This window comes from Notolepis coatsorum (assembly GCF_963971535.1).
Source record: "Notolepis coatsorum genome assembly, chromosome: 8".
NCBI classification, from domain to species: domain Eukaryota; kingdom Metazoa; phylum Chordata; class Actinopteri; order Aulopiformes; family Paralepididae; genus Notolepis; species Notolepis coatsorum.
In genome coordinates, this window is record NC_140172.1 from 42,451,821 (window position 1) to 42,467,875 (window position 16,055).

A 16,055-nucleotide genomic window follows, 5' to 3' on the forward strand; every position below is an offset into this window, starting at 1 on the left:
TTACTTTTCTACTGTACTATAATTGTGTATTATGTCTTACCACCATGCACCTGTACCCCATGCTGCTATGATGTCGGAATTTCCGCAAGGGGATCAATAAAGGAATATCTTATTCTCTGAATGTTTTATGCCATATAGCACAATGCATTTGATTTGGTATCTGACATAAAATGGCTTCCCCCGCCGTCACCAATGGGAGACAAATCACATGGTAATAATTGTCTCCATGTGCTGAATAATTCATTTGAGAACATCAGGGCTGTGCATTTCAGCACTCAACACTGTTGATGTTGATCTGTCTTCATGAACATAATATTATTGTTTACAACAATTTCAGATGTCAGCTTCTTGATGTGACATTATAGCTTGGCATTTTACATGTTGCTAATGGTAGTTAGCTAATATTAGCGTATCTATCAAGACATTCTGTTTGTATTTCTAAATACAGTGGAAACTGATTGAAGTTATAATTTTTTATGCAAATATGAAATCATTCAACATTCCTTTCCACATGGAAGTAGGATTGGAATGGATTTGATCTCAGAGTGAGATTGTGTCCACACTAGCCCTGTAAAGGGAAATACACATGGGCCAATTTAGAACGTTTATTTTGTCAAGTTTGAAATGGTCTATACTCCACACACCCTTTACCCTTTATCATAAATCAGTTTATGAGTTCACACGGAATAGAGTCCAGGTAAGGGGGCGGACCCTTTTATGTCACCAATAGCAGTCAGTGGCAGATGCTGCCGACTGGACACTGTGGACCCCTTTGGCTCATATTTCTCAATTCAGTTTGAAATATCCTATTTGTAGGAAACAAACAAAGGGGAAACACATCTTATTATGTCCTGGGCACAGGGTTAAGTCATCTATAGTATATATACAGAATAATTTATATTGACTTATGGATTTGAGATCAGTGTTCCTGGTTACTGGAGGGTCAGCATGTGCTTTCAGACTGCTGAACACGCTGGTGACATACCTGCCGACACCAGAACCTGCACGCAAGAAAGCCCGGAGGTGGCGGAACCTCGCTACGTCTTTAATTCACAGCTCCCTTACAGGAACGTGGGCTATTTTATGGTGTGTATAAATTAATCATGCTTTATATGTATTTTTATTGTTTGAATTTTATAGTAGGCTATAGACTTTCTAAAGTTAATTTAACTAACTTGACATCCTCTCTCTCAATCTCTGTAATCTGATGTTCTATTAATTTCCTTGTTTCTCTCAATTTTTCTCTCATCTTTAATCTGTACACTTCTGTGTACTTGTCCTTTTATCTCTCTCTCTCCCTCACCCTCCCTCCCTCCCATGCAGTTTCTACCGCCATCCTGAGATGGCGGAGGACCTGATCTCCTCTTCCTCCTTGTTCTCCCACAGTCTCATGTCGGTGTCTACAGGTGACAGCCATACTGTGATATACTGTACCATAAAAACTCGAATTTAATCATTCAAATGTTAAATGGTTCTTTGGGATGAACATGCAGTTGGGGGCATAATGTGTGTGTGGTAGCCTCAGACATGTTGGCTGTTTTAGTGGCTTGAAAAGTGCAGCGCTATCAAAGAAAAGGGATAAACAATTATATTCTATTAATTTTCTGCTGTGATAGGTAGCCAGGCCGTATGATGGAGACACCCTTTTTATCCTTAAATAAATAAATAAAAATTAACAGTATGTATGATTTAACCGAAGGATTGAATAAAGCATTTAACACATGTATGCATGAGGCATGTATGTGTGTTTAATGCAAGTGTGTTTTCTCTTCTAGGTTATTTCATCTATGACTTCTTGGATAATACCTGCAACCAGTCATTTAACAAGTCCTGGGAGCTGCTTCTGCACCACTCTGTGGTAATGATCCCTAGCTGTGTGTGTGTGTGTGTGTGTGTGTGTGTGTGTGTGTGTGTGTGTGTGTGTGTGTGTGTGTGTGTAGGTGTGTGTGTTAGTGTGTGTGTAGGTGTGTAGGTGTAGGTGTGTGTGTGTGTACATCGCTCGTCATGACCGTATTGTGGACGTTGTGTCTGATGCGGTACGGAACATAATTATCACCATCTAGTGCAGCAATGTACAAACATGGAGTGAAACCAGAGTGGTTTGGCCTTACCAACGATGTCTTTGCTAACATACCAAATACACCGGATGTTGTTTTTGTTGACACCAGCCACAGGGAGGTGCTGGTCATAGATAGAAGTAGGCTGTACCTTTGATCTGTACATGGACCAGGCCTTCCGGGACAAGTATATCAAATACCAACCACTGTTCAGTGTGATCAGGCATGCGTTGTTCATGGGACGGGGTAGCACGGTGTGCAAGCTCACTCGCTATTTGCATATCAATAGCGCCGGTCGTCAGGTGTGTTAAATACGTTCTCAGACACATTCACACCTAACTTGTTGTGAAGACGTGTTACATTCCATTCGTAGAGGCAATTAGGCACTGTCTTTAGTCTGTGCCCAAGCGAGGGGACATTAAATGCGCATTCGCGGGAGCGCGCGCACGCGCCAGGAGCGCGCGTGCACGTGGTGCGTGTCACCCCAGATGATTTCAATAACGCACCACTGAGTGTGATGGCTGACCAGACCCGGCGCCATGGGCGGGCATTAGGGGGCCGGGCCCGCCCACTGAGTCAGCTGTGCCCACCCTGCTATATATATATATATATATATATATATATATATATATATATATTTTTTTTTTTTCAATCAAAGTCAACTATCCAAATCCTTATTCGGGGACAGCCCTAGTGGGCACTGATGTCAACAACAAACAACACTACTGAAGCTAGCACGGCACTCTGTGAGAATTTGTTTTCTACTCTCAAGAACGTCTTTACAGAACATCGCCTTAGTATGCTTTATCGACGCAAGGCCAATTTAATTTCAGTTGGCATTTGAGAAGGACTTAACAAAAAAGTTCAGGAATGAGTGGAGGGGCAGTGTTTTAAGAAGATTTCACTCTGTCCCCAAACGCCGCTTGCCGCTCTACTAATGATGGTGAGTAGCCTGTGGAGGAATTTTGTTTGCTTTTTTATGCACCTTATTTTTGTCAGTTCAGTTCAGTTTGTCAGTGAATTCAGAAGTGTTGAATAAATTGAGACTTTTCAAAGATATAGAATAGAATAGAATAGAAATTTATCCTGAGGGAAATTTGACACTGCAAATCACTCAACATTAAACATTTAGACAGAACAAGTCACGAATAAGAATAACAAAACAAATGGCCTAAGAATAGAATAAAATGAAATAGAATAAAAATAGAATAAAAGATACAGTAAATAAATACAGTAAAAATATACTGAAGTCTACAGTAGGTGTAATATTGCACAGTGCTGTTTAAAAAGTAAGAGTCCAGGAAGATGGTAACTGTCACTCTGTGCTCAGTGATGCAGTGAGGCACAGTGATGCGTTGTATAGTCTGATGGCTGTCGGAATGAAGGACTTCCTGTGCCGTTCAGTGCTGCATTTAGGTAGTGTGAGCCTATAACATGCTCCTCCTGTCAGCCAAGTCTGTGTATAGTGGGTGGGAGGGGTTTTCCCTGATGGCCTGGAGCTTAGCAAGGCTCCTCCTCTCCGCCACCCTCGCTAGAGTCCAGCTCCACCCCAACCACGCTACTGGCCTTCCTGACCATCTTATCCAGCCTGTTTGTGTCCCCTGCTCTCAGGCTGCGGTTAGACTTTCGTTTAGTTTTCAGATGAGTTTCGCCGCAACGTAGCGGGAGGCGAGTCACACTTTCGTTTTGTCACCTGAGCACAGTGATGTAGTACACTGCCAAAGCAGTAGGTGGCAGTAGGTGGCGAACATGAAGGCAATTTTCAACCAATCAGAACTTGAATGTGCCAATACACTTCCTGCAAAGAAAATGTCAACAAGGCGGGCGCCGCCATCTTTGCCTATTTACCCAATGCAGCACTTCTTTTTCAGCAAAGTGTAATAAAAGTGCAATAAACAAAACGGATACATTCACTGTGTGTTCTGCCTCTCATTTGTTGATGAAACAAAACTAACATCAACACAAGTGACCACCAAGAGCGGATAGTTTAGTCTCAAAAAGGATCGGCAAGGATTGTTAGCTACATTGTTAGCTACATGCTAACGTGACTGGAATATGCCAGTATAACAGTATAGCATTGTGGCTAGAAGCTAACGCTAGCTCAGGTTAACCACCCAGCACCAAACTGATGATATCGGGAGCTATCAGTAGCTAGATAACATTAGAGACAACGCCTTGTGTATTAAACAAAGGTGAATAGATGACTGGGCCATTTTGTTTAATGCTTGTTAAGATTGAAAGAGGAGCTCTGAGCTAACAGGGTCTGATAGCTAACGTTAGCCAGCTGCTCATGCAATCGGTAATGCTAGCAGAATGAATGGATGTAAACTTTATTTAACATATTGCATAATGGGTACAATACAATACGGCTCAATACAAACAATTGTTAAGGGAATGCAGACTGTTGTAGCTTGGACTGGGGTCCTTATAACAATAACTTGACAACACATGGTAGCTGCAGCTATTTGGGACAGCTCTGTTGTCACCGGAAGGGCACGCAGATGGTATCTACTGCGCATGGGCGTTTTCGCAACAACGGCTCCGTGCAGATTATACGACATGTTGTCGGCGAGTTTTGGCGCTACTCCAAAACGGAAAACACAATTTAGCGTTTTCAGTAGGGCCACAACGTATCCGCCAAAAACGGCATTTCTATGTAAAAGGGACAGCAAACGTATTCAAAAACGTATAAAAACGAGCACAAAAACACTGTGTGTAACAAGCACCTCAGTCCGCTGCCCCAGCAGGTCTGTTATATATATCCGTTCAGTCTGTTTTTGTACAAGTGAATGTTCTTAAGAGAAATTAGATTTTTCAATTGCCTCTCTGCTGTTTAGTTCAGCACCGTGGGCAGCGCCAAGCAAGCCACAGCGCCGTTGTCCCAGCTGAAACGTATAAAAAGGAACCTGTATTGAAAAACCATTGTGCCCCCCCGAGAACATTTTATGCCGCCCCACTAATTTGTTTCTGCAGCCTGTTCTGTGGCTGACCTTGGGTATAGGTGTAGAATAGTGTACTTGTATTCGGAAGTCTTGGCCATGTATACAAATGCACCATGACCGGTCTGAGAATTGCTGCAATGTCTAAAAGAAAAGCCAAACAAATAGCCAAATATTGCTCTGTCTCAGCTATTATTGGCAGCTTAGCCACGTGGAGAAGGAGGTGCTATGTGTACCCTTAAGTGTTCAGTGCTGCTTGGCCCCGATACATTTGACTCCCTGTTTATGTAATATAATTTGTGGAACCAAATAAAGTATTAAAATGTGTGTGTGTGTGTGTGTGTGTGTGTGTGTGTGTGTGTGTGTGTGTGTGTGTGTGTGTGTGTGTGTGTGTGTGTGTGTGTGTGTGTGTGTGTGTGTGTGTGTGTGTGTGTGTGTGTGTGTGTGTGTGTGTGTGTGTGTGTGTGTGTGTGTGTGTGTGTGTGTGTGTGTGTGTGTGTGTGTGTGTGTGTGTGTGAGCCTGCTTTTGTAACCCCACCCTTATTTGCATGCACATGTGTCTGTGTGTAGGTCAGCAAGTGAATCAGATTGCAAAGCCCTCCCGTTGATATTTTCACCTAGTTGTGAAACAAGTGACATGAACTGATTCACGGGGGAATACGGGACAACTATAGGATTTTGACCTCATGCAAAAATCCCACTGCAGTAGATGTAGAGTAGAGTTTAAGCTTGGAATAACAACACTGTCTCCGTGCAGACTAGTTTTAAAATATCAATTGTTCAAATGTTCACATGTAACAAGTGTAAACGGAGTGGTTTTTCAAACGTTTTCATGTCAAGGACCACAAATACATAATAGGCCACAGACTACGATTTTATCACAGACAGTTGTTATGACTCAGTCCAGCATTTCACAACTGTCTAACTGTCTAACATAAATGTCAACCTACTGTAGGTTGGGGAGAGGAGAGGCTGAAAGCTATAATCAAAATAGTCATTCTTATACATTCATTGTGCTGACTTATAAGAGAAGAAAATATTAGACTATATTAAACTATTCTCAATTTTGCTGGGGTCTCCCTGGAACCTTCTCAACGACCCCCCAGACCCCACTGTGAGAAGCCTTTTTTCAGCCCGGGACCCAGTCTTTCACCCTATAGAATCCAGGCTCATTAAAGACACAACAGGTCTCCTTACCCATTGAGTCCCTACTCATAGTTTAAGAAACCAGGCCAGAGTTATGTAATAGAATGGTTTATTGGCTTTTACACCCTAACCATTTGTCAAAAATCATTAAATTTTCAGCCACATGTAGTTACATTATATGAAGAATTCATTCTGGACTACAACATCACTCACTCACAATAAACATTTAGGTAGTCAAAAATCACAAGTAAGAATAAAAATAGCAGTACTTACATATTAGTACTACAAAATATACCATTAAAAATACTGTTTTTGAGTGTAAGTGGTTTTACATGTCAAAGGTGAGGAGTGGTCCCCGTGGCCTTGCCAACAGTTGTTGATCTGACAGGAGAGGTAGTAAAATACGTATCTCATGCTGATAGAACGCACAGTGGTTAGATTCACCCCACACAATGAAAAGACATGCACGCTATCTACATACTCCTGCCATTGCCCTTGACTGGCATTAACAACTGGAGGTGGTCCATGGGCACTGTGTGGCTGCACACTGCTCCTAAATAGTTAGGATGACTCAAATGCAGAGGAGGAAAATTTCCCCCAAGGGGATTAATAAAAGTATACACTACATATACAAACACTTGATTTTTCTTGTACATGCTGTATAGGGCCTACAGAATGTAATAATGTTAAAGATTCAAGACTGGCAGATCTCAAGAGATGTACCGTAGTATAGGAATGCTTAAAGCTTAGGTTTTAGGTGATCAGTGAAATTCAGGTGGATTTAAAGGGAGAATCCACCCTAAAATAGAATTCACATATTTATAATACTGCACAGCTCAGTTGTGAATGTTAGCTGAATACTAGAATCCCAGGGCTGCTCCATAGATACTTAATAGAGGACCAACTCCAAGGACATCATTGTCGTAGCGGTACATCTTCAGTCAAACCTCTTGTGATCCTTAAAGACAAGTCTTTGATTGATTTGAACATGTTCATGTTACTGATATTTACAGTTTCCAACTGTGAGCTGACCCTTGACCACACATTATATTAACTAGTATGAATGACAGCCATGACCCCTGACCACACATTATATTAATGTCACAGGTGCGGGTGAGAGCAGGACCCAAATGCAGACAAGGGGAGACGGCTTTAAGTCCAAGGGGTATTTAATCACAAAAAGGAATAAAACAAAACAAAAACTCTAAACTAACACAGGGAACACTTACAAACACAAGCAACCTGGAGACATGGAACTACAGCATACAGGAAAAGACAATGAACCGACCCAGAGAACAGGAAACAAGGAACTCAAATACACATGAACAAATGACAAACGAGAAACACCTGGGCTGATTATAACTGGAGACACCTAGGAGGGGAAACAGACTGACAAAGAACTACAAGGAACTACAACTATGGATGACAAGACAAACACCATACACTGGGACAAAACAAGCAGACTACAGACACTAAACAGAGAACCTAATAAGAGACAGTAACTACCAAGACTAAGACTAAACAGATAACATAATACAAGACAAGAAGAGTAACACTAGACAAAAGTAACACTAGACTAACAGGGGAAACATGAAGAGCAAGAGAGAGAAGGGGAGAGATAGAGAGCAAGAGAGAGATAAGGAAAACACTAAGGGACAGAAACACAAGGAACAAACATACAGGGACGGGAAGAGGTAGAGCAGGGAAGAACAGTCCAGTAACAGGTGGGGCGTGACAATTAACTAGTATGAATGACAGTCATGACCCCTGACCACACATTATATTAACTGGTGTGAATGACAGCCCAGACCCATGCCCACACATTATATTAACTGGTGTGAATGACAGCCATGACCCCTGCCCACACATTATTAACTAGTATGAATGACAGCCATGACCCCTGGCAGACATTTGCTGTTATTTACTGTCTGCAATGTTGTGTCTTCAGCCCCACTTAGAGTTGGATTTGTATATAATCTTGGCTCTGCCTCTACTGTAGTGAGATAGATACGTTTCCATCCTACTCTTTCGCCCTTGTGCCTTAAAAGACCACGCCAACATTTTGGGAAATTAACTTATTGTCTTCTCCAGAGAGAGACAAGGCTCAAAAGAGACTATAATTAACCCAGATACTCAGCTAAAGGCACCGTTACATGTTTTTAAGCTATCTGGCTGCACGTTAGCCTAGCTTAGCACGATGCTGGAGCTGTGTGTGGCTACACAGTCATCCGTGTACACTACAGGGAGTAGAGGAGGGGGCTCGGGACACACCCGTGAGGGGCTCCTGTGTTGAGGGTCAGAGGGGCTGAGGTGCTGAGTCCTAGGCTCCTGAGTGTGGTGTGGAGTCTGGCGTGGGACTATGGTGTTGAATGCTGAGCTATAGTCAATGAATAGCATTCTCACATAGGAATTCCTTCCCTCGAGGTGGTTAAAGGCGATGTGTAGTGTTGTGGCTATTGCATCGTTGGTGGATCTGTTTTGCCGGTAGGCAAATTGGTGTGTTTCCTTTTCCGGTGATGGTCGGTAGTCCGCTACAGATGAGTTTTTGAGTTTGCTCATTATGGGAGTGAAGGCAACAGGGCGCCAGTCGCTTAACCCTTTCACCGCCGCACTACCAAACGGTTAACCCTTTCACTGCAACACGACCGTCGGTTGTGTGATAGTAAAAGGTTAACCTTCTGTCGTGTGACAGTGAAAGGGTTAAGATAAGATATTCCTTTATTGACCCCCTTGGGGAAATTCAGGCATCATAGCAGCATGGGGGAGGGGGAGGGGAGGTACAGGTAGTAAAAAAGCAGTGTAAACAATATAACAAGGTGTGAGATGAGGGTATGTATGCCCTCTCAGTTATATTTGCCCTACAATATATAGTTACAATATATAATCTAATAATCCAATCATCTAAATCTAATGTATAATAAGAAAAAATCAAAATGCTAAAATGCTAAATATATGATCTGATGAAGTATACAGTATTCACATAATGTGCGGTATGCATAAGGTAAGTATATTGTCCTTTTCGATGGGAGTCAGCTACTAGGTTCCTAGTTGGATGTCTGGCAGCAGTCCCTGCCCACTGTTGCGGAGCCTGATGGCCGCTGGTATGAAGGACTGGCCGAGGTGGTTAGTTGAGTGTCGGGGGGGTATGAGTCTGTGACTGAACGTCTCAGACAGGCTGTCAAAATTTTTATTTGCAGATGACACAAGTGTATTCTATTCACATAAAGATCCTGATACCATCATTAGGGTCTTAAATGAAGAACTTAACAAACTTTCAATTTGGTTTAACTGCAACAAATTATCACTAAACATTAAAAAAACAAATTTCATTTTTTTTGTCTCAAATCTGTGATTTTTAACTCCTCATCTAAAGTAGTGGTCAATGACATCCCCATAGCTAGGGTGTGTTCTACACGATTCCTTGGTGTTCTGCTTGATGAATCCCTATCATGGAAACCTCATATCACAACCATAACTACAAAAATGGCCAAGAGTATTGGTATTCTTGGAAAAACACGTCACACTGAGGTTGCCACAATGTTATATTACTCTATGGTTTACCCATATATCAACTACTGCAATTTAGTTTGGGGTAGTACTCATCAGACCAAACTTGAGCCCATATACCGTCCATATACCATAGGTATACTCAGTGTCTATCAAGTGAATCATCTTCAGACTGGTTTATTTGTGTATAGTTATTTAAATAGAGTTAGGGTTGTGTGTGTGTGTGTGTGTGTGTATACATTGCACACATTCGCTGACACTATATTCCATCCATTCTCAACACTCAGGTGATCTCATGCTTTGGCTTGGCAGTGGTATCTGGCCTCTACGTGGGCTTCGGTGTTGTGTCACTGCTGGTTGAGGTCAACTCTGTGTTCCTCCACACTCGCCAGCTCCTGCTACTGGCTGGGCTGAGGGACAGGACAGGGGCCAGAGATACACCCACCTCCACACCCTGAACTGTGTTTTGTATTTTCTGCCTCCTATGAGATCATCATATATTTTTATAACCAGACTGTCAGACTCCTGTATCTCTGACTCCGGCCTACGAGAGTATCCATGGTGATTTTACTGGGATATGGGTACATTATCAGATTCAGGGCTACATTTAAATAGAACTCATTAGGATGTAATAGCTAAAAAAAAGTTCAAGTTGGCTTCTAATTCATTATTAATGGACCAACTCCATCACTTGATGACAGCACAAATTCAAGTATTTATTTATCCTTAGGCCATTAACGGGAAATTACCTCCTTATCTCACATCACTACTAGTTTGTAACTCTAGACCCTATGACACGCTCAAACACTGGAGGTTCCCCATATACAGACCCAACTTGGAAAATCAACCTTTCATTATAGTGCCCGGCCTATACTACATGGAACTCTCTTCAGCTCTCGCTGAAGATGAAACTACCTATAACGCAGGGGAAGTTTAGAGGCTTACTTGCAGGACTGCCTGCAACAGTCTGTAACTGTTTTTGATTTACTCATATTATTACATTCTACAAGTGATATGGTGTTTTTCCTTTTAATGCACTTCATCTATGTAGGCCTATATGTTTACTATGTAATTTATTTTTATAAAAATTTGAATTGTATCACCATGTGGCACCGTGCCTGTCATTGTGCGTGCTGGTGAGGGTGTCGTTTCTGTGGGCTGCTTTGTTGCCTCTGGTCCTGGTGGCCTTGCCATTGCGGGGGGATTAATGAGTTCTATGTTTTTGGATTCTGCGGGGGGGTTGGCGGGTCGTGTGCTCCATTGGGGGAGTTCAGTGGTGGGGACTGGCCGGGGTCCGTCGGAGCGCGTGCGGGAGGCTGGCGTTCGGCTCTGGGGGGGGTTTGGTTGGAGCCCATGGCTTCGCTGGGCCTTTCCCAGACCTTTCCTGGAGTTGGGTGCTGGTCTCTTGTGGTGTGCTTTGATGCATTTTGGCTGGTTTTTATCGTTGGGCTCCCTCGGTTTGCTGGCGCTTTTGGGGATTCCTTGCATGGGATGTCCCGGGGGTCCCGGTGTCTTCTCATTTGATGGCTGCAGGTCCTGGGGTGCGTGACCTGTCATTCCTCCGTGGAGTTTGGGGGTGGGGTTCACTGGATGGGGTGGCCCGTGGGGGTGGCATTCCCGTCGCTGTGCATGGCGGTGTGAGTGGCACGCGGGCTGTTTGTGTTTTCCTTCGGTCATGACATACTTTATCAGGGGGGGGTGACTTGGATGGGGATGTGGTGAGGATTGATGTGTGGGGTGTTTGAGGGACTGGCTGTTCAGGGGGGGGGTGTACAAGTGTGTATGTGTGTGTGTGTGTACATTGCACACATTCGCTAACACTATATTCCATCCATTCTCAACACTCAGGTGATCTCATGCTTTGGCTTGGCAGTGGTATCTGGCCTCTACGTGGGCTTCGGTGTTGTGTCACTGCTGGTTGAGGTCAACTCTGTGTTCCTCCACACTCGCCAGCTCCTGCTACTGGCTGGGCTGAGGGACAGGACAGGGGCCAGAAATACACCCACCTCCACACCCTACCGCATTACCAGCCTGCTCAACCTGGGGACGTAAGTGGCTCTACTTAAAAGGGATACTCTACCCATTTTAAGAAGCATTATATGATTATTTAATTTCTTTCAGTCCACCCAAAAAGCACTTGCACCAACTTGGTTTTGAGTTACTGGAGGAATACATTGTTTTGTATTTGTTAGTGTTGCAGGGTAACTCTGCTTGAAGCCTAGTATCACCCTTTAACATTTAGCATCCCAGTACATTATCAACTGTGCCTCACTGGAGGAATAATGAGCTGGCTCAAAACAGGGGCTGTATGTATGAAAGGTGTATTTTTGGATGGATGACTCCTAGGTTCCGCAAATTGGATGTGCCTCTTAAAATGTGTGGATATCCCTTTAAATAAAGACAGAGGGGGGCGGCTAAGTGGCGCAGTGGGCAAGGCGCTTGCCACTAACGCAGGAGATGCTGGGTTCGAGCCCAGCTCTCGGCTTGCTTCCGGCTTGGCTGGTCGTTCATACTAATACAATTGGCAGTATTATAGGGGGTGGGAAAGCCGGTGGGTGGGGAACACTGGGGATCGGACGTTGTGGACAGCGACTCCTACAGGTCGGTTGGTGCGCCTGTGCAGCAGAATCAGGAAGTATCGGGGGCAATGTGAGCCTCCCACGCGTTACTCCTCGCCACTGAGAGATCGCGCTGTACAGGTGAAAAGATGCGACAGCTGCCTCCTCGTGTACCGGAGGGGACACGTGATGCAAGGCTTGGTCCACATTGCAGCCGACCGGTGGGAGGCATGGTCTAGCAATGTTCGAGACAGGGGGGGGAATAATTGGATAATACGAAATTGGGATGGGAGAAAAATAGAAAAATGGGGAGAAAAAGTAGATAAAAAAATAAAAAAATAAAAAGACAGAGGGATGAGGCAATGGGATGGTTATGACCACAATATACCGGTGCTATCTTTTCACTTAGGTCCCATTCACTGTCTTATATCTGATAAATGACTTATTTCACTCACGTTAATATGACTTGGTGAGCCTGGTGTTCTCTAAAACAAGCCTAATGGAGGCAAACATTCTATAATGATGGACCTGTACGTTGCCCATTATCCAACCAACTGCCTCCCCACTTTGACGTCAGGTTTCTGGTATTCCGCGTGTGCACCCTGGGGTGGATGACCCGCTGGCTGGCCGGCCACAGTGAGAACATGCCTGGATGTGTCCTGGTGCTGGGGACCGTAGGTCTGAGCCTCGTGACCATCATGAACACAGTGCTGTTCTACAGACTGCTCCGAGCAGACGTGCTCTCTAACACCAGCAAGGACCACTAGAGAGAACAGGACCACTAGAGAGAACAAGAACCACTAGAGAGAACAGGAACCACTAGAGAACAAGAACCACTAGAGAGAACAGGACCACTAGAGAGAACAAGAACCACTAGAGAGAACAGGAACCACTAGAGAGAACAGGAACCACTAGAGAGAACAGGAACCACTAGAGAGAACAGGAACCACAAGAGAACAAGAACCACTAGAGAGAACAGGAACCACTAGAGAGAACAGGACCACTAGAGAGAACAAGAACCACTAGAGAGAACAGGAACCACTAGAGAACAAGAACCACTAGAGAGAACAGGAACCACTAGAGAGAACAGGACCACTAGAGAGAACAGGAACCACTAGAGAACAAGAACCACTAGAGAGAACAGGAACCACTAGAGAGAACAGGAACCACAAGAGAACAAGAACCACTAGAGAGAACAGGAACCACTAGAGAGAACAGGAACCAGGAACCACTAGAGAGAACAGGAACCACTAGAGAACAAGGACCACTAGAGAGAACAAGAACCACTAGAGAGAACAAGAACCACTAGAGAGAACAAGAACGACTAGAGAGAACAAGGACCACTAGAGAGAACAGGAACCACTAGAGAGAACAAGAACCACTAGAGAGAACAGGAACCACTAGAGAACAAGGACCACTAGAGAGAACAAGAACCACTAGAGAACAAGAACCACTAGAGAACAAGAACCATTAGAGAACAAGGACCACTAGAGAGAACAAGAACCACTAGAGAACAAGAACCACTAGAGAGAACAGGAACCACTAGAGAGAACAGGAACCACTAGAGAACAAGAACCACTAGAGAGAACAGGAACCACTAGAGAGAACAGGAACCACTAGAGGACAAGAACCACTAGAGGACAAGAACCACTAGAGAGAACAGGAACCACTAGAGAGAACAAGAACCACTAGAGAACAGGAACCACTAGAGAGAACAAGGACCACTAGAGAACAAGAACCACTAGAGAGAACAGGAACCACTAGATAACAAGGACCACTAGAGAGAACAAGAACCACTAGAGAGAACAGGAACCACTAGAGAACAAGGACCACTAGAGAGAACAGGAACCACTAGAGAGAACAGGAACCACTAGAGAACAAGAACCACTAGAGAGAACAGGAACCACTAGAGAACAAGAACCACTAGAGAGAACAGGAACCACTAGAGAGAACAGGAACCACTAGAGAACAGGAACCACTAGAGAGAACAGGAACCACTAGAGAACAGGAACCACTAGAGAGAACAGGAACCACTAGAGAGAACAAGGACCACTAGAGAGAACAAGAACCACTAGAGAACAAGAACCACTAGAGAACAAGAACCACTAGAGAGAACAAGGACCACTAGAGAGAACAGGAACCACTAGAGAACAGGAACCACTAGAGAGAACAGGAACCACTAGAGAGAACAAGGACCACTAGAGAGAACAAGAACCACTAGAGAACAAGAACCACTAGAGAACAGGAACCACTAGAGAACAAGAACCACTAGAGAGAACAGGAACCACTAGAGAACAAGAACCACTAGAGAACAAGAACCACTAGAGAACAAGAACCACTAGAGAAAAAGAACCACTAGAGAACAGGAACCACTAGAGCGAACAAGAACCACTAGAGAGAACAGGAACCACTAGAGAGAACAAGAACCATTAGAGAGAACAGGAACCACTAGAGAACAGGAACCACTAGAGCGAACAAGAACCACTAGAGAGAACAGGAACCACTAGAGAACAGGAACCACTAGAGAGAACAAGAACCACTAGAGAACAAGAACCACTAGAGCGAACAGGAACCACTAGAGAACAAGAACCACTAGAGAACAGGAACCACTAGAGCGAACAAGAACCACTAGAGCGAACAAGAACCACTAGAGAGAACAGGAACCACTAGAGAACAGGAACCACTAGAGAACAAGAACCACTAGAGAGAACAGGAACCACTAGAGAACAAGAACCACTAGAGAACAGGAACCACTAGAGAGAACAAGAACCACTAGAGAACAGGAACCACTAGAGAACAAGAACCACTAGAGAACAAGAACCACTAGAGAGAACAGGAACCACTAGAGAACAGGAACCACTAGAGAGAACAGGAACCACAAGAGAACAAGAACCACTAGAGAGAACAGGAACCACTAGAGAGAACAGGAACCACTAGAGAGAACAGGAACCACTAGAGAGAACAGGAACCACTAGAGAACAAGGACCACTAGAGAGAACAAGAACCACTAGAGAGAACAAGGACCACTAGAGAGAACAGGAACCACTAGAGAACAAGAACCACTAGAGAGAACAGGAACCACTAGAGAACAAGGACCACTAGAGAGAACAAGAACCACTAGAGAACAAGAACCACTAGAGAACAAGAACCACTAGAGAACAAGGACCACTAGAGAGAACAAGAACCACTAGAGAACAAGAACCACTAGAGAGAACAGGAACCACTAGAGAGAACAGGAACCACTAGAGAACAAGAACCACTAGAGAGAACAGGAACCACTAGAGAGAACAGGAACCACTAGATAACAAGGACCACTAGAGAGAACAAGAACCACTAGAGGACAAGAACCACTAGAGGACAAGAACCACTAGAGAGAACAGGAACCACTAGAGAGAACAAGAACCACTAGAGAACAGGAACCACTAGAGAGAACAAGGACCACTAGAGAACAAGAACCACTAGAGAGAACAGGAACCACTAGATAACAAGGACCACTAGAGAGAACAGGAACCACTAGAGAGAACAGGAACCACTAGAGAACAAGGACCACTAGAGAGAACAGGAACCACTAGAGAGAACAGGAACCACTAGAGAACAAGGACCACTAGAGAGAACATGAACCACTAGAGAACAGGAACCACTAGAGAACAAGAACCACTAGAGAGATCAGGAACCACTAGAGAGAACAGGAACCACTAGAGAACAGGAACCACTAGAGAGAACAGGAACCACTAGAGAACAGGAACCACTAGAGAGAACAGGAACCACTAGAGAGAACAAGGACCACTAGAGAGAACAAGAACCACTAGAGAACAAGAACCACTAGAGAACAAGAACCACTAGAGAAC

At 44.1% G+C, this 16,055-nt stretch overlaps 1 protein-coding gene across 1 annotated transcript; it reads left to right on the forward strand.

Annotated features, from left to right (window-relative positions):
- Positions 1–170: 170 nt before the first annotated feature.
- Positions 171–12,974, forward strand: LOC311233427 (TLC domain-containing protein 2-like; the record flags this gene model as incomplete). Its single annotated transcript, XM_084320394.1, has 5 exons — positions 171–211; positions 1,324–1,406; positions 1,776–1,858; positions 11,498–11,697; positions 12,785–12,974. 5 exons carry the CDS (start codon positions 171–173, stop codon positions 12,972–12,974), a joined length of 597 nt encoding a protein of 198 aa, XP_084176520.1.
- Between the last annotated feature and the right edge of the window lie 3,081 nt (positions 12,975–16,055).